Source organism: Thalassophryne amazonica, chromosome 1 (assembly GCF_902500255.1).
Source record: "Thalassophryne amazonica chromosome 1, fThaAma1.1, whole genome shotgun sequence".
Lineage (NCBI taxonomy): Eukaryota > Metazoa > Chordata > Actinopteri > Batrachoidiformes > Batrachoididae > Thalassophryne > Thalassophryne amazonica.
This window is the reverse complement of record NC_047103.1, coordinates 148,596,756-148,622,681: the sequence shown is the minus strand read 5'-3', so window position 1 is coordinate 148,622,681 and position 25,926 is coordinate 148,596,756. Positions and strand designations below refer to the sequence as shown.

The 25,926-nt window shown below is 41.7% G+C and overlaps 1 protein-coding gene across 2 annotated transcripts in view; it reads right to left on the bottom strand.

Annotated features, from left to right (window-relative positions):
- LOC117515215 (XK-related protein 6-like) overlaps positions 1–13,035 on the bottom strand; it is a 39,915-nt gene extending 26,880 nt beyond the window's left edge. The window contains exons 1-2 of one of the 2 annotated variants that reach the window (XM_034175695.1): positions 12,719–13,035; positions 11,931–12,625 (exon numbers count right to left, since the gene is read on the bottom strand). In XM_034175695.1, the coding sequence (XP_034031586.1) occupies positions 11,931–12,523 (593 nt within the window). In that variant the 5' untranslated portion in view covers positions 12,524–12,625; positions 12,719–13,035. Of the gene's footprint in view, positions 1–11,930; positions 12,626–12,718 lie in introns of those variants that run through there. The other variant, XM_034175702.1, reaches the window with a different exon arrangement.
- Between the last annotated feature and the right edge of the window lie 12,891 nt (positions 13,036–25,926).

Genomic DNA, 25,926 nt, shown 5'->3' with positions numbered 1-25,926 from the left:
TTAGATCCGGTCTGGGAGCAGACAATGTCATGATGCTGTGCATTGCCACATCCAACACAATGCACCTTGGGTGCTGGATGGCAACCACCCAGCCAGGCAACTGATCCCCACGCCTCATAAGCAGCCTGCCACAGCCAAGTGAAACATAGGCGTCCCGTTGCTTTCTTCCAGTTGCTGGATTCCTCAAGACTGAGGTACCTGCCTGCTGGATCATGCCCAGAAAAAAATGCTCCACACAGCCAAAATGTCTTAGCTGATGCTGCAGGTTGTACTCCTCATCCGAGTCTCCCTAAGTAACCATTTATTTCACACAAAATCCTCTAAACAGGCCCAGTAAAATAGACACCATAAGTCGCATCTAAGTCTCCCAACCATACATGCAGACACGTAGCACCGTCTGAGTCCAGGCAGCTAATCAGTGGGTTTCCATTATGGATTTGCACAAACTTTAAGCAATATTTTCAGAATGTTGACAAAGCACACTTTTGAAATGATTGTTTTCACTGAGTGATGTTATGCAACTGCTGGGTTTTGTCTTCTCACAATAACTACCATTCCAATAGTAATAGAGAATGATGTGCAAGTCCAGCTAAATATGGGCATTATTTTGTTCTGAATCTACTGCTGTAACCTTGCTTCTCATGAGATTTAAGATCTCAGTCTGTTCCTCCGTTCACACATACTTTGCCATGTATTTTAGAATGTTATGTGACTTTCTGTGCAGTAGAACGAATGATATATCGTTTGGCCGCTAATAACGGCCGATATGAGCCTTTCACCAACATCTATGCAGCCACCTAGGTGGGGCCAAAACGGATGAGAAGTCGATTTTACGCAGTTGCTGAGCGATGCAACTTGGTGACTGCAAATCTACAGTAGTGTTCAGAATAAAATGTAGTGCTATGTGACTAAAAAGATTAATCCAGGTTTTGAGTATATTTCTTATTGTTACATGGGAAACAAGGTACCAGTAGATTCAGTAGATTCTCAGAAATCCAACAAGACCAAGCATTCATGATCTGCACACTCTTAAGGCTATGAAATTGGGCTAGTAGTAAAAAAAGTAGAAAAGGGGGTGTTCACAATAATAGTAGCATCTGCTGTTGACGCTACAAACTCAAAACTATTATGTTAAAACTGCTTTTTTAGCAATCCTGTGAATCACTAAACTAGTATTTAGTTGTACGAGGTCTGTTAGAAAAGTATCCGACCTTTTTATTTTTTTACAAAAACCTGATGGATTTGAATCACGTGTGCTTGCATGAGCAAACCTTGAACCTTCGTGCGCATGCGTGAATTTTTTCACGCATGTCGATTGCGTCATTTGTGTGAGGAAGATTCAGACGGCTTTTGGTGGCTTTTCAGTCGTGTGACTATCTGAGAAATGGTGGAAGAGGTGGGCATCATTTTTCGGAGTCCAGCATGTCCTGTGAGGCTTCAACACGGAGGTGCTTTTGCTCCATCGGCAGCTTCGTGCCGAAGCCTTTGGCATGAATTTCGCTGCAACTCTTTTCATGGCCAAATCTTCTGTCACAGTGGAATGTGCTGAAAAAGTGCTGATGTCCACCTCTTCCGCAATTTCTCGGATAGTCACACGACGGTCCCGCATCACCACAGCGTTCACTTTGGAAATGATCTGGTCATTTCGGCATGTTGATGGCCGCCCAGAGCGTGGCTCGCTCTCCACCGTTGTGCGGACGTCTTTAAACCGGTTGTACCACTCCTTAATCTGTGTGATGCCCATAGGATCGTCACCGAAAGCCGTCTGAATAATCCGAATGGTTTCCACCTGGCTGTCGCCCAGTTTCTGGCAAAATTTGATGCAGTCGCACTGCTCCAGTCGTTCCGCCATTTTCCTTGCAAAGAAAATCTGACGAGAGACTCCACCCATCCTCACACAAAGGCTGCTTACCAGCAAATGACGCAATCGACAGGCGTAAAAAAATTCACGCATGCGCACGAAGGTTCAAGATTGGCTCATGCAAGCACACGTGATTCAAATCCATCAGGTTTTTGCAAAAAATAAAAAGGTCGGATACTTTTCTAACAGACCTCGTATAACCACAGTTTCTCATGATTTCTTCACATCTGCGAGGCATTAATTTTGTTGGTTTGGAACCAAGATTTTGCTGATTTACTAGTGTGCTTGGGGTCATTATCTTGTTGATACACCCATTTCAAGGGCATGTCCTCTTCAGCATAAGGCAACATGACCTCTTCAAGTATTTTGACATATCCAAACTGATCCATGATACCTGGTATGCGATATATAGGCCCAACACCATAGTAGGAGAAACATGCCCATACCATGATGCTTGCACCACCATGCTTCACTGTCTTCACTGAACTGTGGCTTGAATTCAGAGTTTGGGGGTCGTCTCACAAACTGTCTGCGGCCCTTGGACCCAAAAAGAACAATTTTACTCTCATCAATCCACAAAATATTCCTCCATTTCTCTTTAGGCCAGTTGATGTGTTCTTTGGCAAATTGTAACCTCTTCTGCACATGTCTTTTATTTAACAGAGGGACCCTGCGGGGGATTCTTGCAAATAAATTAGCTTCACACAGGTATTTTCTAACTGTCACAGCACTTACAGGTAACTCCAGACTGTCTTTGATCATCCTGGAGCTGATCAATGGGTGAGTCTTTGCCATTCTGGTTATTCTTCTATCCATTTTGATGGTTGTTTTCCGTTTTCTTCCACACGTCTCTGTTTTTTTGTCCATTTTAAAGCATTGGAGATCATTGTAGATGAACAGCCTATAATTTTTTGCACCTGCGTATAAGTTTTCCCCTCTCCAATCAACTTTTTAATCAAACTACGCTGTTCTTCTGGTCAATGTCTTGAATGTCCCATTTTCCTCAGGCTTTCAAAGAGAAAAGCATATTCAGCAGGTGCTGGCTTCATCCTTAAATACGGGACACCTGATTCACACCTGTTTGTTCCACAAAATTGGCGAACTCACTGACTGAATGCCACACTACTATTATTGTGAACACCCCCTTTTCTACTTTTTTTTTACTAATAGCCCAATTTCAACGCCTAAGCATGTGCATATCATGAATGGTAAATGGACTGCATTTATATAGCGCTTTTCCATCTGCATCAGACGCTCAAAGCGCTTTACAATCATGCCTCACATTCACCCCGATGTCAGGGTGCTGCCATATAAGGCGCTCACTACACACCGGGAGCAATAGGGCAATACAGCAATCACTGGAAAATCACTAAGGGCCCTTGGGCAAGGGCCCTTAGTGATTTTCCAGTCAGGCGGAGATTTGAACCCATGATCTTCTGGACTCAAGCCCAACACCTTAACCACTAGACCATCACCTCCCCCAAACATTCAAATCATGAATGCTTGGTCTTGTCGGATTTGTGAGAACCTACTGAATCTACTGGTACCTTGTTTCCAATGTAACAATAAGAAATATACTCAAAACCTGGATTAATCTTTTTAGTCACATAGCACTACTATTATTCTGAACACTACTGTAAGTAGAGGCAGTGGAACGACAGAGCGGTACGCTGGTTCTTGGTTATGCATTTATAATAAAGAACATGTTTAAACTATAAAACATGAAGCCTCAATTACTTTTTGTTATTAGGCCTTGATAACGATATGTTTTTTATGTATATATCGTCAGATATATCAGTAGTGCAAATTTGTGACTCCTTACTATCATATCGTATCACCCCCCCCCCACCACCACCACCAAAAAAAAAAAAAGAAAAAGAAAAACCATATCGGTTGACCACTATTTTGTTCATCACATAACCTGTGGTTGTGTAAAAAGAGTTTCCACTGCAGTTTTGTGAAATATGACTTCATATGTCGCCTGAAAAACAACCTCATGTGAGCATTAAAACTTTTATCAAAATTCAAGCATAAGCGTGTTTTCAATTCGCAATTTCAAATTAGGCTATTTGAAAGGGTAATGGAAACCTGGCTGCTGAAAGCCCAGATCTTAATCTTGAGCCAGGACAGTTACAAACCCAGACATGTATTTTGTGGTAAAATGGAGACTGTGCAGTTGAGTACAGTTGTTTTAGACAAAGCGTAAATAAACTTATGTCTGCAACTGTACAAAGACCAAAGCAATAAAGCAGTGCAGGATGTAAAACGTGTGCACACGTGCACATGCTCCTCTCTGTGCACCACACCCAGAGGCAAGTGGACACCATAAAGAAGGCTCCTCCTAAAGGACTGAGAGGGAAGGAGAGAGTGAACGAGGCTGAAGACTCCACCTGCTGCCAATTCAGGCACAGGTGGAGATGACTTTAAATGTCCTGTTTTGTGAGTTCAACTGTTAAAATCCCAAAGACATTTCATTTACACTGAGAACTAGAAGCACTCAGAGAGTGCAAACCTCCGCCAAGGCCATGGGGTCACTGACGCCATAACATCTACACGCCGTGGAATCATTGAACCTAAAAAAGTCTAACAATGATGTTTGCTCAGTAGTAAAAAAGTTTCATCTGCTGTGACTGGATAGCATGTATCCTTAGCACTTGGCATCACAGTTTATTGCAACTTGCACCTTTCCCAGAAGCTACTGTCATCTGAGCACTGATACTGATATTGCACGTGCTTATAGACAAAAACAAATAAGAGACAAAATTCAATTTATTATTCAACTAAACTGCAAATATATGAATTTTTTAACATTTATGAAACACTTCTCTGAACAAGGCCATAGGGTCAATGTCCCTAAAGAGATTCCCTCCTTGGCACAGTGATCTATTCAACAATTCAGTGTTACAACCAAAACTATGATACATACACTTTTCTTTCCTTTATATTTGACATCCTTGACCATGAAAACATACCACTAGAACTTGGAATCACTTTTATGTCTTTATTAGTTCAAAAGTTACTGTATAAAAACGATTTTTCGGTAATGGTGGTTTTCTTCTGGATCTAGCTCCATAACATTTGAAGCTACATCAAATCTGATGACACCTTACTGAATAAGTACAGATTCAGCTACAATTTGGTGTTAGTTGTGCATCTGTAGCTTCATTTGTCACCTCACACTGACACATTTTCCATTTTCCCTATATTTTTGCATATTCTGGATCACCAGATCCGGAATTCGGATCCGATCATCACCAAACTTTGTTGTTTGATAGAACATTTGACTATGTTACACCCTAATTTTTTCCAAGCCTTTCTGCCTTGTTTTTGTGGAGTTAGAAACTAGAATGTCAAAATTCCCCCTATCCCGCAATGGTGAAGAATCATTAAAAAAATTCCTGGATCCGGATCATGATCCGGATCACCACTAAAATCTAATCACTTGTTCCTCTTGTCATTTCCAACCACTCCACAAAATTTCATCAAAATCCGTTCAAAACGTTTTGAGTTATCCTGCTGAAAAACAGAAAGACAAACAAACAAACGCGACCAAAAACATAACCTCCTTGGCGGAGGTAATGAAGATGAAATTAAAAATGTTGCACTATTCCCAGTTTTTCCACTCACAGAAGCCAAACGTTCTTCCAGAGTTGTGTCTTAGTGGCTTCCCTCACTTGTCTCCTTCCAGCATGGACATTTAGTTTTTGAGAACTGCCTATCTGATACAGATTTACTATAAAGTACCACACTGTTTGTATTTCTGAAAAAGTCTAACAATGATGTTTGCTCAGTAGTAAAAAAAAGTTTCATCTGCTGTGACTGGATAGCATGTATCCTTAGCGCTTGGCATCACAGTTTATTGCAAACTTGCACCTTTCCCAGAAGCTACTGTCATCTGAGCACTGATACTGATATTGCATGTGCTTATAGAAAAAAACAAATAAGAGACCAAATTCAATTTATTATTCAACTAAACTGCAAATATATGAATTTTTTAACATTTATGAAACACTTCTCTGAACAAGGCCATAGGGTCACTGACCCTAAAGAGATTCCCTCCTTGGCACAGTGATCTATTCAACAATTCAGTGTTACAACCAAAACTATGATACATACACTTTTCTTTCCTTTATATTTGACATCCTTGACCATGAAAACATACTACTAGAACTTGGAATCACTTTTATGTCTTTATTAGTTGAAAAGTTACTGTATAAAAACGATTTTTCGGTAATGGCGGTTTTCTTCTGGATCTAGCTCCATAACATTTGAAGCTACATCAAATCTGATGACACCTTACTGAATCAGTACAGATTCAGCTACAATTTGGTGTTAGTTGTGCATCTCTAGCTTCATTTGTCACCTCACACTGACACATTTTCTATTTTCCCTATATTTTTGCATATTCTGGATCACCAGATCCGGAATCCGGATCCGATCATCACCAAACTTTGTTGTCTGATAGAACATTTGACTATGTTACACCCTAATTTTTTTTCAAGCCTTTCTGCCTTGTTTTTTTGGAGTTAGAAACTAGAATGTCAAAATTCCCTCTATCCCGCAATGGTGAAGAATCCTTTAAAAAAATTCCTGGATCCGGACCATGATCCGGATCACCACTAAAATTTAATCACTTGTTCCTCTTGTCATTTCCAACCACTTCACAAAATTTAATCAAAATATGTTCAAAACTTTTTGAGTTATCCGGCTGACAAACAGACAGACAGACAAACAAACAAACGCGACCGAGAACATAACCTCCTTGGCAGAGGTAATAATTTAGGACTCCCATTTAGGGACAAAAAGATGGTTTAAAAAAATTAATGATTCATGTTCAGGCATAATAATCACCTTTTTGAATGAGGTTAACACAAGAGAACAGAAATTCCAAAATAATTAATGCAAAGTCAGTTCATCAAATTGTCCACAAACAAGTCTGTGGACATGTGAGGGCAAAAAGACACGTGTGTGTGTGTGTGTGTGTGTGCACTGACTGTTACACTTTTGCTGCCAAAGCTTTTAGCAAGATGATTATCACTTCATCTCACCTGACAATATCTCACACATGCAGCTCACATACATGCAGAGAGAGAGAGAGAGAGAGAGAGAGAGAGAGAGAGAGAGACAGAGCTGTATTGCCAGGAGCACAGATGCTTTTTCACTTTGAACTCTCCATGCATGCTGACATTCAGAGGAAGAGCCGTGACACCGTTTTTCCCCTTATCACACACAATGACATGCATGTGCACACGCACATGCATGAGCGTGCTAATTTGCACACACACACACACTTGCCTGCAACCACGGACTTCACAGTAGTACAACTAAATTGAAGTTCCCTGCCTGGGACACTGGATAAATATTTCAGCACTATGGACAGCATCCAAATCAGCAAATACCATCATTTTAGAGCGGTGGTGCTCATGGGCACTCCAGCACTGCACACCAGTACTAAAAAAATTACATTCACTGTTTCCAAAATAACAGTACTCCCCAATCTACTAATGTAATTAATAACATCTTGTATCTGCTGGCTCTTGATTGGCCAAACACATTTGATTATGCAAATCTGCTGTAGGTGGAACAAATAGCAAATGTGTATCTGTACTGAAAAACAGAAACATGATTTAAATATCTGCATCAGTTGCAGGTGATGAGAATAGGTCCAAATAACATCATTTTCTTGTGTTTCCAATTGAGAAACACAAGAAAATGAAGTTATTGGCACTCATATAAATCCAGTGGACTTTTTTCCACTGCATTTCACAGGTTCAAAGCTTGAAATCAAATTTTGTTCATGCAGATGTCCAAAATAATGGACGTTAAATGAATCATGAGCAGTAATCTATATTATAATAGCCAAGTGGCTTCTGTGTGTCTGCATGTTTATGCCTTTGATCACAGAGAAACCGGGGAGAGCTGACATTTGCTGTTGATAGGACTAATAGTTTTGTAGAAACTATGGATATTAGCTAAGAACACAGAACAATGGACGTTAATAATTACATTCTGCCTCAAACGCCATTCCAGCAGGGGTGGTAAATCATCTACATATTAAAAGCGTGAGTGCGTGTGTGATTTTATTTAGTAAGTTCAGTGTAAGTACATAATATAATTGTAAATACATTAAAAATACAAGACAAGAAAGTGAAAACACTTATTTCCATTGTGCTTCATTTAAAAATCCAATGATAAAACTGAAGTAATACTACTACTACTAATAATAATAATAGTGTGTATATGATAACAGCATAAATAATTTATAAATCCATTAAGACAGTAAATTAACATTAAAAAAATTATGTAATTAACAGGAACTAAGAGGGTTGAGTTCCTCTTCTAAAAATTGTTGAAGTCTAAGGTTCTAAAAACATTCTGGACTCACACGTCATTCCAACTCATTACAGAAACTTTGCTTCATTTATTACCACCCTTGAAAAATGTCAGCTACCTATTTTTACAAACTACCCAATCTAGAGCCCCTGGATCCCCATGGGCAATGCGCTAGTAATAAATTATATGCTGAATTGAATTACGTGCACATATTAATCGCTACTTTTTCCTGAATGTGCACTGACAATAATGATGTAATGAGTCATCGCGAATTGGATAAAAATTATATAAATATGTAAAGATTCAAACTGGCTGAGATGAAAAACATGATTCTTTCACATTTTTCTCTATTTCACACACACACATGAGCCTGAAGTGAAGTTAGTTTTATAGGTTGGACAGTAGATGGTCGAAGACTCACTTCATTAAGGTTGCCCAGAGATGATCCTGGCCTGCGGGTTTAACACTTCACTTTCATGAAAAGTATATGTGTGCGGATGTGTGACGCAGATGATAAATGGAGTATTGCTAACTTGAAACTTCAAGATGTATTCCAAATGTGTAAAGTGAAAAAAACTCTGCATTTTTCTTCCAACCGGAGCTGGGCTTCCAACAGCCAATCAGACTTTGGCTTTTTATCACGTAATGCTTTTGAACCAATGGGAATTCAGAAAAGTAAAAATTTATATATTAATTTATAGTATTTATATTCATTTAATATTTTATAGATATTATTCATTGTGTTAAAAAGCTTTTAAGGCTATGAACATTATATTTTCAAAGTAGCATAAAGTTGGTCATAGTGGATATTTTGAGTCTTTGACTTACTGTTTGTCATATTTAAGAATAAAGTAATGTAGTGTAAAACATGTTGATTTTGAAACAAATTTGGTTTTGACTTATTTATTCTTAGCACCAGAATTTAAAAATGAAGTATTTGTAATGGCATATATTTATTTTTATTTCTTAAATCAATGGTGTAGCAGCATATTTTTATTTACTTATTTTGATGTGGGATTTGTTTTAAAAATCCAATTTTAATTTTTGTTATTCAACATAAAATATAAATTTTATTTGTACTTTTAAGAGGATACTTTTTAGTTTATAGAAATATAGGGATTTTTTAGTCATAATTTGTCTGCAGTTCATTCTGTAAAAAAAAAAAAAAAAAAATCAAGCGAGAATCTTATCGTGAACTCCAAATAGTGAATCATGTCAAATATTAAGTTCAGTGTATCATTACATGCATAATCAGCAATAATTATAACAAATTATAACTAATAGTACCTTTATAAAAATATAATGCAATGCTAAAATACCCTCAGCCTTATGAGCATGTAATCAATGAAACAGTGTGTAGAAAGTATGTGACCTTTTGACCCCTTAGAATAGGTCAAGGTTAGCTGTCTTTGAACTTGTCCTAGGTCTCTGTCCCAAGAATGGTCCCTGTGAATTTGAAGAACCTGGCAGTAATAGGACTGGAGTTATGCTGAGCACAGGCAGACGGACATACAGACGCAAAGTCTATGCAATACCCGATGGCCATATTTTGGCCTTGGGTAATAAGTACCAACATTATCCATTTGTGTTCCTGATTTTGTTCCTCAAAGACAATATTTTCTTTCAGTTAACAAATACATTACTTTGGAATCCATAACCTCCATATTGTGAAAATAGCAAAGCAGTGATTCCCAAATTCTGGGCCGTGACCCACCAGTGGGCCCCGAAAGCACTGCAGGTAAGCCAAGAAACATCGCTAAAAATAAATTTTAAAAATTCCTTTGATTTGTCAATTTTGAAACAAACTTCAAAATTACTTTAAATATTTGATGATATTAAAAAAATGTCATCAGACGTAATAAAACAAAACCCAAACAACAAAACCGATCAAATCTAGACTTGCATCTCCCGTGTGCCTTCTGGCAAACTGCACGTGAACTATCATGTCCTTCAGAAAAACCTCCTTCACACCACAACATCATGAAGCTGCAGAATGAGACATGCAAAATGCAAAACCTGCACTATGCACAGTTTCTCCAATCACAGTCACAAAAGCCTAAACCGTCTTCAGGTTTGTCTGTGTGTCTTGGTGGCTTCCCTCACTAGTCTCCTTCTTGCAGGGTTACTCAGTTTGTGAGGACCATGTCCTCCAGACAGATTAACGACAGAGTACCACACTGTTTGTATTTAATAATTTATGTAAATGAAGTCTAAGACATATTCAGTGAATTAGAAATGTTCATGTGTCCATCCCGACTTGTCTCAAGACAACTGGCTGTAAAAGGGATGATTTGCTTGTGTTACACTAAAAGGTGCAATTCTTTATGCAACCCATCATTTTGATTTTTATATTTTTATTTAATTTATGTCATGTTGAAGAGATTAGTTTTCAGTGTGAGTTTAAAGGGCATTATTTTAGATTTTTTTTTGTACAGAAGCTTGATTATTTTCTTTTTAATTTTATGTCAATTCAAAAATAAAAAAAATAAAATGGCTCAAGGGCTCACATGCATTTTCTTACAGTAACTTACTGGCAGCTAGAGTTGGCAGTGACTGTACTGTCTGCAACATGCCCACTGTAACATACAGCAGTTTATTACTATAAAAAGATTACAGTACTGTCCCGCTGCTAAATTACAGTAAGCAGCTGTGGTTGCCAGGCTAAAAAAAAAAAAAAAAAGCAAAACATTTCAATGAGATTTAATTGGGCTTCTTCCATCTTACTTGGGTTAATCACCACAGGAAGTTCGGTTTTGGATCCAGATGTTGATTTGGCTTTGATGGCTGTACAAGGAGATGGGGCATGTTCACAGAATGTCACTGGTTCAAGGGTGTGCATGCCCCATTCTCCTTGTACAGCTGGAGTTGCATTCAAAAAGCCAAATCAACATCTGGATCCAAAACCAAAACTCCTATTGTGACCCTGAGAAAAAGGGAAGAAACTCAATGACACTTCACTGACCTGTTCTACTTTTTTTTTCTTTTTGCAGAATTAGTCTGGCAGCCACAGCTGCTTACTGTAACTTAACAGTGGTACATTACTATCATCCTTTCACAGTAATAAACAGTTGTACTACTTGTTACAGTAGGCACACTGCAGAATAACAGTACCCTGCTGGCAAATCGAACTGTCAGTATAGTACTGTAAATTAAAATGGACATTTGTTACAGTCAGACTGGTACTAGAAAGGGGAATTTTATGATGAATGCGCGGATTCCAAATCTTGGTCCCAAATATTACAGTAGAGCCAACAGAGTGTAATGTAAACAGCAGTAGCTTGATCGAAATACACTCATCTGCATGTTAAAGTATTCTGATCACACTGACTACTACTGAACTTAATCCGTGCATCAAGGCTTCACTTGCAAACTCAGCCATGTATAAATGCACAAACCTGATGCTCTAAATTCAGAATCACAGACAGCATGTCAGTCACCAAAACTACAACATTCTCTTGAGTTATGGGTTAAAAGGCTGTACTGCTAAATCTGATGCTCAGGGACAACAAGCACTTCACTTTTTCCAACTGTGCTGGAGTTTTGAGTGGAGTTACTTCAGCACCACGAACAGCTCCTCTGCAAATATTACAATGATGATGAACGGATGATTCAGATACAGGGACCTTAAAAAGAGAAAATCCATTAGAGGTCACAGAGGTGTTCTCTCGTGCCTGTCGGTGTGAAACAACCCCCCACTCTGAAAAAGCCAAAAGAGAAATGAAGAAGAGTGTGATACCTCCACACTTGTCCCAGTTGGAGGATGTGGATGGTGACCTGCCACAGCCAAATGGTGGCCAGCTGCAGGCGGTCCCTGCCGGGATACAGGCACCCCAGAACCACGGCGCCCCGCTTGGTCAGCCCCTCCACCTCCCCGAGCCCCCCGCCGGTGTAGTCCTGCACGAACCAGCGGAAACTCAGAATCTGGACCAGCACCGACGGCACCAGGACGAAGAAGAGAGTGAGGCCAAACCAGAGGTAGTTCTGCCTCCTGTAGTAGTCCACCGCCAGGAACAGATCCGTGCCAACGTCCCAGAAGAAGACAAGGAGGGCGAGGATGATCCAGAGGCAGTCCAGCCACAGCTGCTCCCGGGGCGGGCAGTGCGTCTCCCGGACCCCGACCCCGACTCCGGCGGGAGGCTGCTTCCCGCCGAGCAGCGAGCCCAGGCAGGCGGAGCGGCAGCCCCAGTAACAGGCGGAGGAGCGGCAGCACTGACAGATGTGGATCGCGGCGGAGTCCAGCGGCTCCTCCGCGTCCACGTCATACAGCTGCGCGAACCCGCCGCCGCCGCAGCCGACCCCCGCTTTGCCGCCGTCCGACTCCGCGGCCATGTTCCCCTTCCTGCCCTCCTGCGAAACGCACGACAACCGCACCGTGGTGCTTTCTGGCGGGGCGCGGACACCACGTCACTTCCCAGATCCCCGCTGCCCCTTTCCCGTTCACGCCGCGGCGACTGCTGTGTCTGTCTCCCGCCCGGGGCGCGAGGAGCCATCAGAGCCGGCGGCCGCGCGACGGCGGCTCCGCTTCTCCCTCGTGCGGCCGAGACTCCGCCACCGGGCGCTCGCGAGCAGCAGCGGAATCGTGTCCCGTTCCCGTCCGGCAGCCCCGCATCATCCCGTCCTGCGCGCGGTCATCTGAGGCGACGGGAGCCTATGACGTAATGCATCTCTCACGCTTCTTTCAAGACGAGCTTGTTTCTGTGTGTGTGCGCGCGCACCGGACGCCCCTGACTATACTTTCTCAAAAGTGCCGCCGGCTCCTCGCCCTCATCCCGCCCGCGCACCGGCTGCAGGCACCGGGACTCCTCCTGCAGCTCCGCTGCTCCTTTCCGCAGCTCCAGACCCTCTGCAGGTGCGTGCGCGCTCTCATCCGCCCTCTACCGGACACACTCCACTCCCAAATCCACAGCTGCACGCGGACACGCACACGTGTCTAAAGTGGGGCTGCTGCTGCTGCACTGATGGTTTACTGAAGAAAAAGAGGGAAAGAAAAAAAGTGAGATTTTGAGATTTTCCATCCATCCATCCATTGGCAGTGTTGTGGATATGTCACGTGGGCAAGTACCCCCCCACCCCAAGGCTAACTAATGTGTCTTCAAACCAAAGGCAAGTAATCAAGATCAAAGATCATGATCTGAATCAGAGGCCGATCATGATCAAAGATCTTATTTCAGTGATCAATATCGAAGGTCAGGAACATGATGGAGGTGAATGATCATGACCAAAAATTAGTAACAAAGAAGACTGCTCAAGATCACAAACCAGGATTATGGTCAAACATCAGCATATAGAATCAAGTCTGTGATCCCAGTTAAAGCACAGTAATGAGGATCAAAAGTTCAAAGGTCAGCAATCAAGAGTGCTAGATAAAACATGAGTGATCAAGATCACTAATTAGGAACAAAAATGAGAAATCAGGATTAAACATTAGCCAACAGGATCAAGTCAGTGATCAGAGTCATAAGTTCAAAGATCAGCAATTGGGACGTAAATTCCGTAAAGTAAGTCCCTTCGGCTGCTCTCTTGTTTGCATTCGGGGTCGCCACAGCAAATCCAAGGTGGATCTGCATGTTGATTTGGCACAGGTTTTACGCCGGATGCCCTTCCTGACGCAACTCCACATTACATGGAGAAATGTGGCAGGGGTGGGATTTGAACCCAGAACCTTCCGAACTGAAACCAAGCGCATTAACCACTTGGCCACCACCCCTGCTTTCATCATTAATCAGGATCAAAAATGAGTGATCAGGATCAAACATCAGCATACACGATCAAGTCTCAGTGATCAGGATCAGACGTTCACTGGTTTCCCATCAAGATTTAACTAAAGTGATCAGGATCAAAGATGACTGATCTGGATCACTAACTGTGGGGGTGGGGTGGAGGGTGGAAGAGTGATCAAGAACAAATATTAGCAAACAGTATCAAGCCTGGGTGATCAGGATCAAAAGGTCAGGAACATAACTCCAGGCCGGGTTTGATGCAGAGACTGAAATGAAAACTTCATCTTCACGACAAAGCTATCACCTCCCACCTATCCCGGATTCCTGAGAACTGTTAGGGCGTGACTAAAATTGCTGTTACTACTGCTACTACTACTATTGCTACTGCTTATTGCAAAAATGAGGAGGTAAAAAGTTCAAAGGAAAAAGAAGAGAATAGAAATGTTTGACACCAACCTTTTAGCAGACCTGTTGATGATGATACCGCACAAAAGTGTCTCTCCCCTTAACTACTACTACTACTACTACTACTACTACTACAAGTGCCCAATAACCTATGTCACTCCCTGTATGTCAAAATATATGTGTGCCAAGTTTGGTTCAATTCCAAGGTGGCGTTTGGATAGGAGAGGGACACACACACACACACACACACACACACACACACACACACACACACACACACACACACACACACACACACACACACACACACACACACACACACACACACACACACACACACAGTTGTTTCTTAATATATAGACGAGACCAAAGGGTTAAAAAAAACTCTCTCACAGGTAGAACAACGTGGCTGTTGTGGACGGGAGTTGGATGACTGAAGATAAGGTTTTGATTGCAGGTGTGTGCTTCTTTATCTTTGGAAAAAGATACACCATCATCCTAGTACATGCAGTACACCCAGTACACGTAGTACACTCTGGCTTTGTTTGGGGAAGTAACCTGCGATGGACTCGTCGTGTCACATCTAGGGGAGTCATAAGCACCAGCCTGATGTGGCTTCTTCTTCATTTCACAATGAAAAATAAGATCAGCAGGGATGATGTAACAGTGTTGGACCTCAGCAGGACCCTGCTGCACGTCGTGGGGACAAAAATCAGTTTACAGTATCCAGTTTACAGGTCTTCAGGGGCATCGGGTTGCCTCTCTCCTGGTCTCAAGGTTCTGGAATGAAACATATTTATGGACTGTGAGTATGCTGTGACCGAGCCATGCTTTTCTAAAGCTGGACATCAGTCTCTGATTGGTTGAGAGCTCACGTGTAATCAACTGAGTTATTACATGAGCATGACGGACTTTGAGGAGATTATTTTTGGCTGTGGAACAACCAAGAATTTGTTATGTAATCATACTGTAATTTGAGCAAAGTTTTCCTGTTTCCAGACTCCCTCCAGGTCCGATGGCTGATTCCCACCAAAACTGACATGTGGATGAAAGTTGACCCCAGAACCGCCCTTAAAGGGTTTAGTTTTGGCATTAGTCAAGGTCATTGAGTTCAAAGATCAAAATTTGTGCTTTCACACTTGTGTTCACCACACATGGCACATATATGTATATGGGTTCTGAAAGTGCCCAGGCAAGGTTAAATTAAAGTGCAATCACTGGTATCAAGGTCATTGGGTCAAAGGTAAAACATGCCACATATAAGTAAAAGTGCATTCTGGAATTGACTATGTTAGGTCAAATTTAACAGATATCAATTTCAATTTAATTTTCAGTTTATTTTAATTTATATAGTGCCAAATCACAACAAAGTTACCTCAAGGCGCTTCACACAAGTGAGGTCTAACCTTACCAAGAGCAAGCACACAGGTGACAGTGGTAAGAAAAAACTCCCTCTGATGATTTGAGGAAGAAACCTCAAGCAGACCAGACTCAAAGGGGTGACCCTCTGCTTTGGGCCATGCTACCGACACAATTGACAAAACAATTTACAAAATGAATATACAGGAAATTTTGCCGGTGCACAGGACAGGAGGGTTGCAGAAACAGACACCATACCCATCTCAGGATGGAGTCGCATCTCAAACAGAGAGAAACAAACAGAATCAGACATCGGAAACAGCAGAATTTGTCAGCATTAAGCAACAAGAAAAACAGATTTGAGTCAAAGTTAGAAAGTTTTATTTTCACTCCGATGCCCATGAAACATGCCACACCACACTTATGTAGGTGGGCTCTAGAAATGCCAAAGCTAGGTCAGATTCACTAAAGGTCATTCATTGGGGTCAAGGTCATTAGCCTCAAACGTCAAATTTTTAAGTTTTCATTCTGATTTGCCCAAAATTTGACAAATATATGGTGTTGGGTTCTGGAATGCCCTATGCGAGGACAAATTTACCAGTGGTCAATCACTGGAGTCAAGGTCATTGGGGTCAGATGTCTGATTCCAGTTGTCCTTATGTCTTCATGCCCACAGTTATAATTATCAAGTACCATAGTGCAAGTCTGGTGGTCACAATCGAAAATCACACTCGTCACCAGTCTATTGTGTTCAGCTCCCATGGTGGTGTAGGTCTCTGAGATTTTGGGGGAGGGGGTTAGGTGGGGGAGAGTCAGGCTCCCTTCCACAGACTGTGTTAAAGTGCATGGTCAGTGACCCTCTCCCAGAGTCAACGGGAGCTCAGATATGGTGTTTCGTAACATATGTCACAGAAAATTAATCTTACAGGGGTTTTTCTACATGCACACCTTAATCTGACACCCCATGAGAGGTCCACCCAGGGTTTGTATGGACACAGAGGTCCATCTCCTCTACCTGGTCCAAATGAGGCTTGAACCTGTAACATTCTAACCATTCATCCATATCCCCAACCCCAAATATATCTGTTTTAAAGCTCGCTTTACACAGAATGACTCCTTTAAGGGTTTGCAAAAAATCCACATAAATCAACGAAATGTGCTCTGAAGTGTCAAGACAAGCCTGTGACAGAGACAACGTGACAGGTGGAAAGAGAGACGAGTTCAGGATGAATGAGGGAGAATCCAGAGAGGATGACGACAGCGGAATAAGGGATGACTGGAAGGTTTTAGGAATGGGGGGGGGGGGGGGGTATGAAAAGGGTGTGTCAGAGACAAGGAGCAAAGAGGGTCAAATTCTGAGGGATGAGGGACACAAAAGAGAGAAAGACAGATGGATTTAGGGAGTCAGGGAATAGTTGTAGAATAATAAAGCAGTATAAGTGAATGAAGGAAAAATGATCACTGCACGTGAGGAAATGAAGTCAGAGAGAGGTGCAGACATGGCACGCACAAGCTACAATGCAAACACGTGCCCGCGTGTTCTGCTGCACATCTGTATCACACACGCTCACTCAGGCCTGCTTCTCTGCAGAACCACGTTTCTCTCTCTCTGTCCAGTGGAGATGAGCCTCTCTGTTGTCATGACAACCATGGCTGTGCAGCCGAAGGACAGGGAGCAGAGATGGTTGTACACCTGAGTGTGTGCACGTGTATGCACTCTCATGAGTGTGAGACAGTGAGAGTGAGTGACGGTGGCATTATAGGATGTGAGGATGGGCCTTTTTTAAAATTGTTTTTTGCTCAGTGTGACCACAGCAAATCTCACAAACAAGCTGCAGAGACACATGCACTGTGCATAACAGAGGCATGTGCACTGTGCACAGCGGAGCTTTTCTACAAATTTACAAACTAAAGGAGGAAACTCAAGGTCAATTCCTTCTTTGCATTATGCACAAGCAACATTCTTGTACAGTCGGTCGTTTTTGCTGATTATGTGCAAGAAAAAAAAAATCTCTGACAGCAGAAGGAAAACCTGGGATGCTCTGGTTTTATTCATGCAAGTTTGCAGCTGCAGCCCCACTCTGCAAAAAACAACAACAACAAAAAACCATTATTCCAAATAAATTAACCAAAAATGCTTATGATTTTAGATCAAAAACATTTCTGATTGTAGTCACACTCATTTTTTTTAAGGAGGCAGCATCTTTAATTCTGTCATAGGTGAATATAAGCTGAATATTTTCAGCTCAGTGTGACTTTGATTAAATATCTTAACAGGATTAAAGGGGCCATGTTGTGCAAAACTGTTTAACAGTTCAGTGTTGGAATTTCATGTTAATTGTGTTCAAAGTCTGTGCATAATAAACTAACATGCACCAGCAGTCACACTTTTTCCATTGCACTGGTCACAGCTTCTGGCTTGGACAGCAAAAACTTAAATGAGTGGGTGAGTGAGTGGGTGAGCAGGTTAGTTCTTCTCAGCCAGCTTGTGTAAACAGTAACTTCAAAAGAACAAATGCTTTTATCTTGTAACAAATCAAAAGAGCATAATAAGGACAAACACTGCTGCAATTTGCAAACTTTGATGGAGAAGACTGAACTTTGTTTTGCCTATGTACTATAATAACCTACAGACGTGCCTGGTGCCTGCTGGATGGTTAGTGGAGGTTATGCACAGTTAGTTGATGCTGGCTAAATGACCAAAAATTACATACAGCTGTGGTTAAAATTCACAAAGTGTCAAGATTCATGGTGTGGGATGAACAGAATGCTGGACACAGACTCAGGAGGTGGAGTAATAAAAAGGCTTTATCTTGAAAAAAACAGGCACAGATTCAATACACAGGTAATCAGTCAGCGTGGCAATGGTAATTGGCAAATGTGAAGCCGAGGCGTGGTCAAAAACAAACAGGGTTCAGAGGTAGCGAGTAACAAAGTTATCAGAGCTGAGGGAAAGTCAGAGTCAAAAAACAAGCAAGGTCAATAACGGTTGAACAGATGATCATGTACAAACAAGAGCAAGGAAAAAGGCTGGAACGAGAACTGGCAAAGAACACAGAAACATGCAAGGCTTAAATAACACAAGACGCAATTAAGGAAACGAGACACAGGTGTGTGAGAAAGTTCTGGAAGTGGGGGTGGAAGAAAACAACAAAGATGAGGTGAGCAAGTGCAAGAGAGTGCAGTAAAGTGAACACTAAGCAGGCAGAAATAAACTGAAAGGTGAGTCCCAAACATAATGCAAAAAACCTACACATGGAAGGAACAAAGAAACAAAACCAGAAAAACAATGGTGAGAACTGAAACATGATCAACAAGAAAATTAAAGGCTGGAGCTAAAACTAGAATGGAACTAACATGTGGCAAAAGCATAACAAACAGAAATTACAAGCAATGACTACAGTCATAAAAATGGAAAAAAACAAACAAAACAAAAGCCAGTGACTAAAGTAATCATAAAGTGAAGATCAAAGACATACGATTGAAGACTGGGACATAGACACAGACAAGAGACAAAACTAAGATGAAAACCCAGATACGTGGCAGATCATGACACAAAGCTTGTCTGTTCCTGAACACCAGGCCTGTCACATGTTTATTACTGAGCTCTATTTACCTAACAAGAGAACAACCACAGGGTGAAACATGACTCAACTAATTCACAGGTAGCTCAACTAAAGTTTGCAGTTGACCACATTCACAAAGGGGGAAAACAAAACAAACTTCTGGATGAAAGTTTTATGTATCTCAGAAAAGACAAAGGTTGAGCTATTTGGTAGAAGGTCCAAGCTCATGTTTGGTGGAGTAAAAGTGAGTCATTCAATCCCAAACTGTTAGGCATGGTGATGGTAGTGTCAAGCTCTGGGGTTAGTGGAACTGATGTGTTGCATAAAACTGATGGAATAATGAAGAAGGAAGACTACCGAAGAAGTCTTCAGCACAACCTTAAACTATCATGTGGATGGTTGAAACTTGGACAAAGTTGGGTGCTACAACAGGACAGTGACATCAAATACACATCAAAGCTGGTTGTGTTATGGATGGAGGAGGTTAACATGACACTTTAGGAGTGGCCTTCCCATAGTCATGACCTCAACCGCATGGAAAATGTCTGGTTCGTGTCTGGAAACACACAAATGAAATTGAGCTCCACTAATTCTGGCAGAAAGAGTGGTAAATATCCAACCAGGACTCTGCCAGAAGCTTGTTGATGGCTTCCATAAGCGTGTGGTCAAGGTGATACAGGCCAGTGACCGTTCAAACAAATATTAGGTGTGCTGTAAGCCTATGTTGATTGCAGAAAGCCTACAATAAGTTACAGCTTGTGCACCACATTTTAGGTGTTTTTTATTTACTTATGCATGGACAACCACCTGTAGTTCGCTCTCCTTTTACAGCACAAGATTTCCTGGATTACTTTGGGAAGAAAATAGAAGACATCAGGTTAAACATATCCTGGCATGCCTCAGCCACTACACCCTGCTATTGAGGTGGGTGCCACTACGCCCTCTCTCTCACTAAAGTGGTGAATGATCTTCTGCTTACAATGGATTCGGACACCACTACGGTTCTGTTGCTGTTAGATCTCAGTGCTGCATTTGATACAGTGGATCATCATATTCTACTTGATAGGCTGTAAAATCATTTTGGGATTACTGGGAGTGCCCTTGCATGGCTGACGTCATACTTGACCAGTCGTTCTCACTGTGTTTTGTACAGTAACACTACCTCTAACTTTAGTGACATGAAATTTTGGGTTCCACAGGGGTCTGTCTTAGGCCCCCTGCTTTTCTCCCTTTATATAGCACCCCTTGGGCACATATTGCGACGTTTTGGGATTACCTTTCACTGCTATGCAGATGATACTCAGTTATACATGCCGATAACTGCTGGTAATCTCGTTCACATAAAATCCTTAGAAGATTGCCTTGCAGCAGTGAGAAGTTGGATGTCTAGAAACTTCCTACTTTTAAACTCTGATAAGACTGAAATGATGGTTCTTGATTCAGTGAGACATCGGCATCAATTTGACCAGTTAACGCTCAGCCTCGGCTCGTGTGTCATACATTACACTGACAAAGTGAGGAACCTTGGGGTAATTTTTGATCCTTCATTGTCCTTTGGCCTCCACATTAGAAATATTACTAGGACTACTTTCTTCCATCTGCGAAATATAGCGAAGATTCATCCCATCCTGTCTATGGCTGTTGCTGAGACCCTGATCCATGCATTTATCTCTTCTAGATTGGACTACTGCAATGTTCTATTTTCTGGTTTACCGCAGTCTAGCATTAGGGGTCTCCAATTGGTTCAAATTGCTGCAGCCAGACTTTTGACACGTAGCAGAACGTTCAACCACATTACACCCATTTTGGCATACCTTCACTGGCTTCCTGTCCCAGTGAGATCAGATTTTAAGGTTCTGCTACTAACCTATAAAATTATTCATGGACTGGCACCTCCCTACCTAGCTGACCTAATTAAACCTTACGTACCGGCCTGGGCTTTACGTTCTCAGGGTGCAGGACTACTTTGTGTCCCTAAGGTGAATAAGAAGTCTGCGGGTCACAGAGCTTTCTGTTATTGTGCCCCTGTTCTGTGGAATGATCTCCCTGCGTCAATAAAACAGTCAGATTCTGTGGAGATTTTCAAGTCCAGACTTAAGAAGCACTTATTTTCCCTTTCATATGGCTAGCATATTGGTACAGTTTTGTTTTCTGATTTTTACTCTTTTAATTCATTTATTAGTAATTGTAGCAGGCTGTGGCCTCAACTTTACCTAAATTCTGGGTCTTTTAGTGAAGTTTAGGTCTAGTGGCCGGCGATCATCTTAGTATTTCTCTGTTTTTCTTGTTGTTTAATGCTGGCAAATTATACAGTATTTTTTGTCTTTCTGATGCCTGATTCTGTTGGGGAAAGTGAGGAACACGGACCCACAACAGGGGGCGCAAATGAACGGACAATGAAGAAGTCAAATAACAAGGTTTTACTGTTGTGAATTCGCACAACAAACACAACAGATCACAATTGTAAGAATAAACCAATTCTACTGGTGACGTGTGGGCAGGCTCGACGATAGGAGACGTCCGTCCGAGTCGAACCGGAACCACCCGATTTCCTCTGCCACCGAACCCCGGGAATACTGGAGCCGCCAAGTCCCGAACTCCCAGGTGGCCACTGCCTCCGCTCGTCAGATCCGGTACTGCTGGCGAGGAACAGAAACAGTCAGATGTGGGTGCGGCTGCACCCAGCAACACGTAGGGTGGAAACACCACCTCCACCTCTAGTCACAAACAATATTGCAGTGAAGGGTACTTATCCGATATGGATCAAGTTCAGTCTTCAGCTGTCTTAAGCACAAGCAAAAACAGGTTAGTCCTCAGAAATATGATGACTGGCTGAGTGCGTTACCTTCCTGGTAGAACGATATCTCGGCAATGAGATGGAGATGCCGTCCAGCTGATATACCCCTCAGCTGATGGATGTCAGCTGTTTCAGGTGATGGGTGACGGCTGTCACCTGGGCTGCTCCTCTTCAGCGGCAGCGCCCTCCGGTGCCTGGAGCCCGCACTCCAGGCGGGGCGCCCTCTGGTGGTGGTGGGCCAGCAGTACCTCCTCTTCAGCGGCCCACACAACAGATTCTGTTTTTTCTCTCTGTTTAAGGTGCAGCTCCATCCAGAGATGGGAGCTTTATTTGTGTTGGCCATCCTCCTGTCCTGTGCACCAATAGCATTTCTTGTATATTCCTCCGTGAATTGTTCTGTGAATTGTTCTGTAATTTATGTTTGTAGCATGGCCCAAGCAGAGGGTCACCTGTTTAAGTCTGGTCTGTTTGAGGTTTCTTCCTCAGAGGGAGTTTTTCCTTACCACTGTTGCTCTGGGGGTTGGTAAGGTTAGACCTTGCCTGTGTGAAGCGCTTTGAGGCAACTCTGTTGTCATTTGGTGCTATATAAATGAAAATAAATTGAATTTTTCTGCCCTGGAATAAAGAAAAAACCTTAAAGAATTACTTCAACTGGGAACACCCAAATGAATTGTGTTTGTCTCAGTTAAATAACAAATTGGCATAAATATTACCAGACAACTTCAGTTGGCTAAAGCATTTCTTTAAAGGTTGGTCCAACAATTCTCTTTTTCCCTACAGATGTATGCTGAACACTCTTTTTTTTTTTTTAGTTCTTTTGTATATTTCAACAATAAGAAGCTTGGATGGATGAAACCTGGTGGGAATATTACATAGACATAAATCTACACTCTAAAACATGTTGCTGTGTTTAGTTATGTCCACTTGCTACCTCTCTTTAACATAAAGAGCTCTTACAAGTTTTGGATGTTGAACTCAACTTTACAAGTTGAGTTAAGTTTGAAATGTTTTATGTTTTAGAGTGTAGAGGTGATTAGATTTTGGAGTAGTTTGGTTAAAGATCAAGGAAAACATGGTCCCCAAAACATTTTTTTTTTTAAATATCTCAACAACCAACAAGCCTTGATGGATGATCAGGCATATATTCATCAGAAAAAAATTGTGATTGATTGATATGAATGGTATGTGTGAGAGTGGGAATGTGCTTGTTTGTTTATATGTGGCCAGGTGATAGACTCGCATCCTGTTGGGACAGCCCCTAAGCACAGTGGCTTAGCGGTTGTCACTGTTGCCTCACAGTAAGAAGGTTGTGGGATCACTCCCTTTCTTGCCCTTTCTGTGTGTTTGCGTGGGTTCTCTTCAGGTGCTCCAGTTTCCTCCCACTTCCAGCGACATGCAGATTGGGTGAATTGGAAACTTTAAACTGACTGTAGGTGTGAGTGAGTATGTGCATGTGTTTGTCTGTATATGTGGTCATAGACTGTTCAGGCTGTGCCTCGCCTCTCACCCAATGACTTTGCGAATAGGCTCCAGCTTCCCCATGACCCTTAATTGGAATAAACCAGGATAGAAAATGGTATGAATGGTTTTCTAATGAAGTCATATATATATATATATATATATATACATATACATATACATACACATATACATACGAGGGCTGTCCGTAAAGTATAGGTCCTTTTTATTTTTTTCAAAAACTATATGGATTTCATTCATATGGTTTTACGTCAGACATGCTTGAACCCTCGTGCGCATGCGTGAGTTTTTCCACGCCTGTCGGTGACGTCATTCGCCTGTGAGCACTCCTTGTGGGAGGAGTCGTCCAGCCCCTCGTCGGAATTCCTTTGTCTGAGAAGTTGCTGAGAGACTGGCGCTTTGTTTGATCAAAATTTTTTCTAAACCTGTGAGACACATCGAAGTGGACATGGTTCGAAAAATTAAGCTGGTTTTCAGTGAAAATTTTAACAGCTGATGAGAGATTTTGAGGTGATTCTGTCGCTTTAAGGACTTTTCACGGTGCGAGACGTCACGCTGCGCTCTCAGGCAGCGTCATCAGCCTGTTTCAAGCTTAAAACCTCCACATTTCAGGCTCTATTGAACCAGGACGTCGTGAGAGAACAGAGAAGTTTCAGAAGAAGTCGGTTTCAGCATTTTATCCGGATATTCCACTGTTAAAGGAGATTTTTTTAATGAAAGACGTGCGGACGGGTCCGCGCGTCGGGACGCAGCCGACGCGGTGCGGCGGCACAGGAAAAACACCGTTGTGTTGATAACCATTTGTAAAATCCAGGCGGCTTTTGATGGCTTTCAGTGGAGTGAGTATATGAGAAATTGTTTATCAGCTGGAGATGTTCCAACTTGTCCTCAAGGCTTCCAACAGAGGTGTTTTTCCTGTGGCGGAGCGTCGCGGCGGCTGCAAGCCGACGCTGCAATCCGCCTGCACGTCTTTCATTAAAAAAATCTCCTTTAACAGTGGAATATCCGGATAAAATGCTGAAACCGACTCTTCTGAAACTTCTCTGTTCTCTCACGACGTCCTGGATCAATAAAGCCTGAAATGTGGAGGTTTTAAGCTTGAAACAGGCTGATGACGCCGCCTGAGAGCGCTGCGCGACATCTCGCACCGTGAAAAGTCCTTAAAGCGACAGAATCACCTCAAAATCTCTCATCAGCTGTTAAAATTTTCACTGAAGACCAGCTTAATTTTTCGAACCATGTCCACTTCGATGTGTCTCACAGGTTTAGAAAAAATTTTGATCAAACAAAGCGCCAGTCTCTCAGCAACTTCTCATATGTATATATATATACATATACATACACGTATATGTGTATATATATATACATACACGTATATGTATATATATATATACATACACGTATATGTATATATATATATACATACATGTATATGTATATATATATATATACATATATATACATATATATATACATATATACATATATATACATACATATATATGTATATACATATATATGTATATACATATATATGTATATACATATATATGTATATACATATATAGCATGTGTGTAGGATATACATCAGCCGCCCTCTGATGCCTTTCATTGATTGTATGTTACAGAGCTGAACTTTATGTAAATTGTAGGAAGATCTCATCTCTGTGTAGTGGGTCAGTTCTCTTGACAGCCAGACTGCCTTTTCCTTCTGAATAATAATAATAAATGTAATTTATAATGCACTTTACATTTAGTTTTAAGGCCATTTTTAAAAGATTCCACTGTTTGTGGCACCCTCAGGTGAGGAGGCAGGGCATTCCACAGTTGAGGGGCTACGTGGAAGAACACACGGTCTGCTATGGTGCGGGATCGAGTCCTAGGAGTGAGAAGAAGGTGGGTGTAGGAGGAGCGAAGAAAAGGTATCGGACAGTCGGGTGAGGAGTTCTGTGAGGTGTGATGGGGCGTTACCTTATAAACATTGAAAAGTGAGTAGTGAAATTTTGTATGTGATGCGGGCAGAAATGGGAAGCCAGTGAAGTGAACGGAGGATGGGAGTGATGTGCTCGTGCTTACGCACTCTCATCAGGACCCTCGTGGCGCTTTTCTGGACATACTGAAGTCTTTGTATATCCTTGCCAGGAATCCCAATGAGAAGTGCGTTGCAGTAATCCAGTGTGAAACATAAACTCCAATAGAATTTATTATTTATACAGTAAGTGCTGGAGCAGAAACAGGTTGAAAAGGCATTGATTCAAACCTGCAAACACAATTAGTGAGAGAGAACAGATATTGATTAAGAGACTCAAACACATCTTTTTAATTTTGTTCTTGACTTCATAAATAAAAATTCTGAGCTCTTTTTTTTGCCTCTGAGCTCAACGGCTGACTTGAACACAGAGCAAA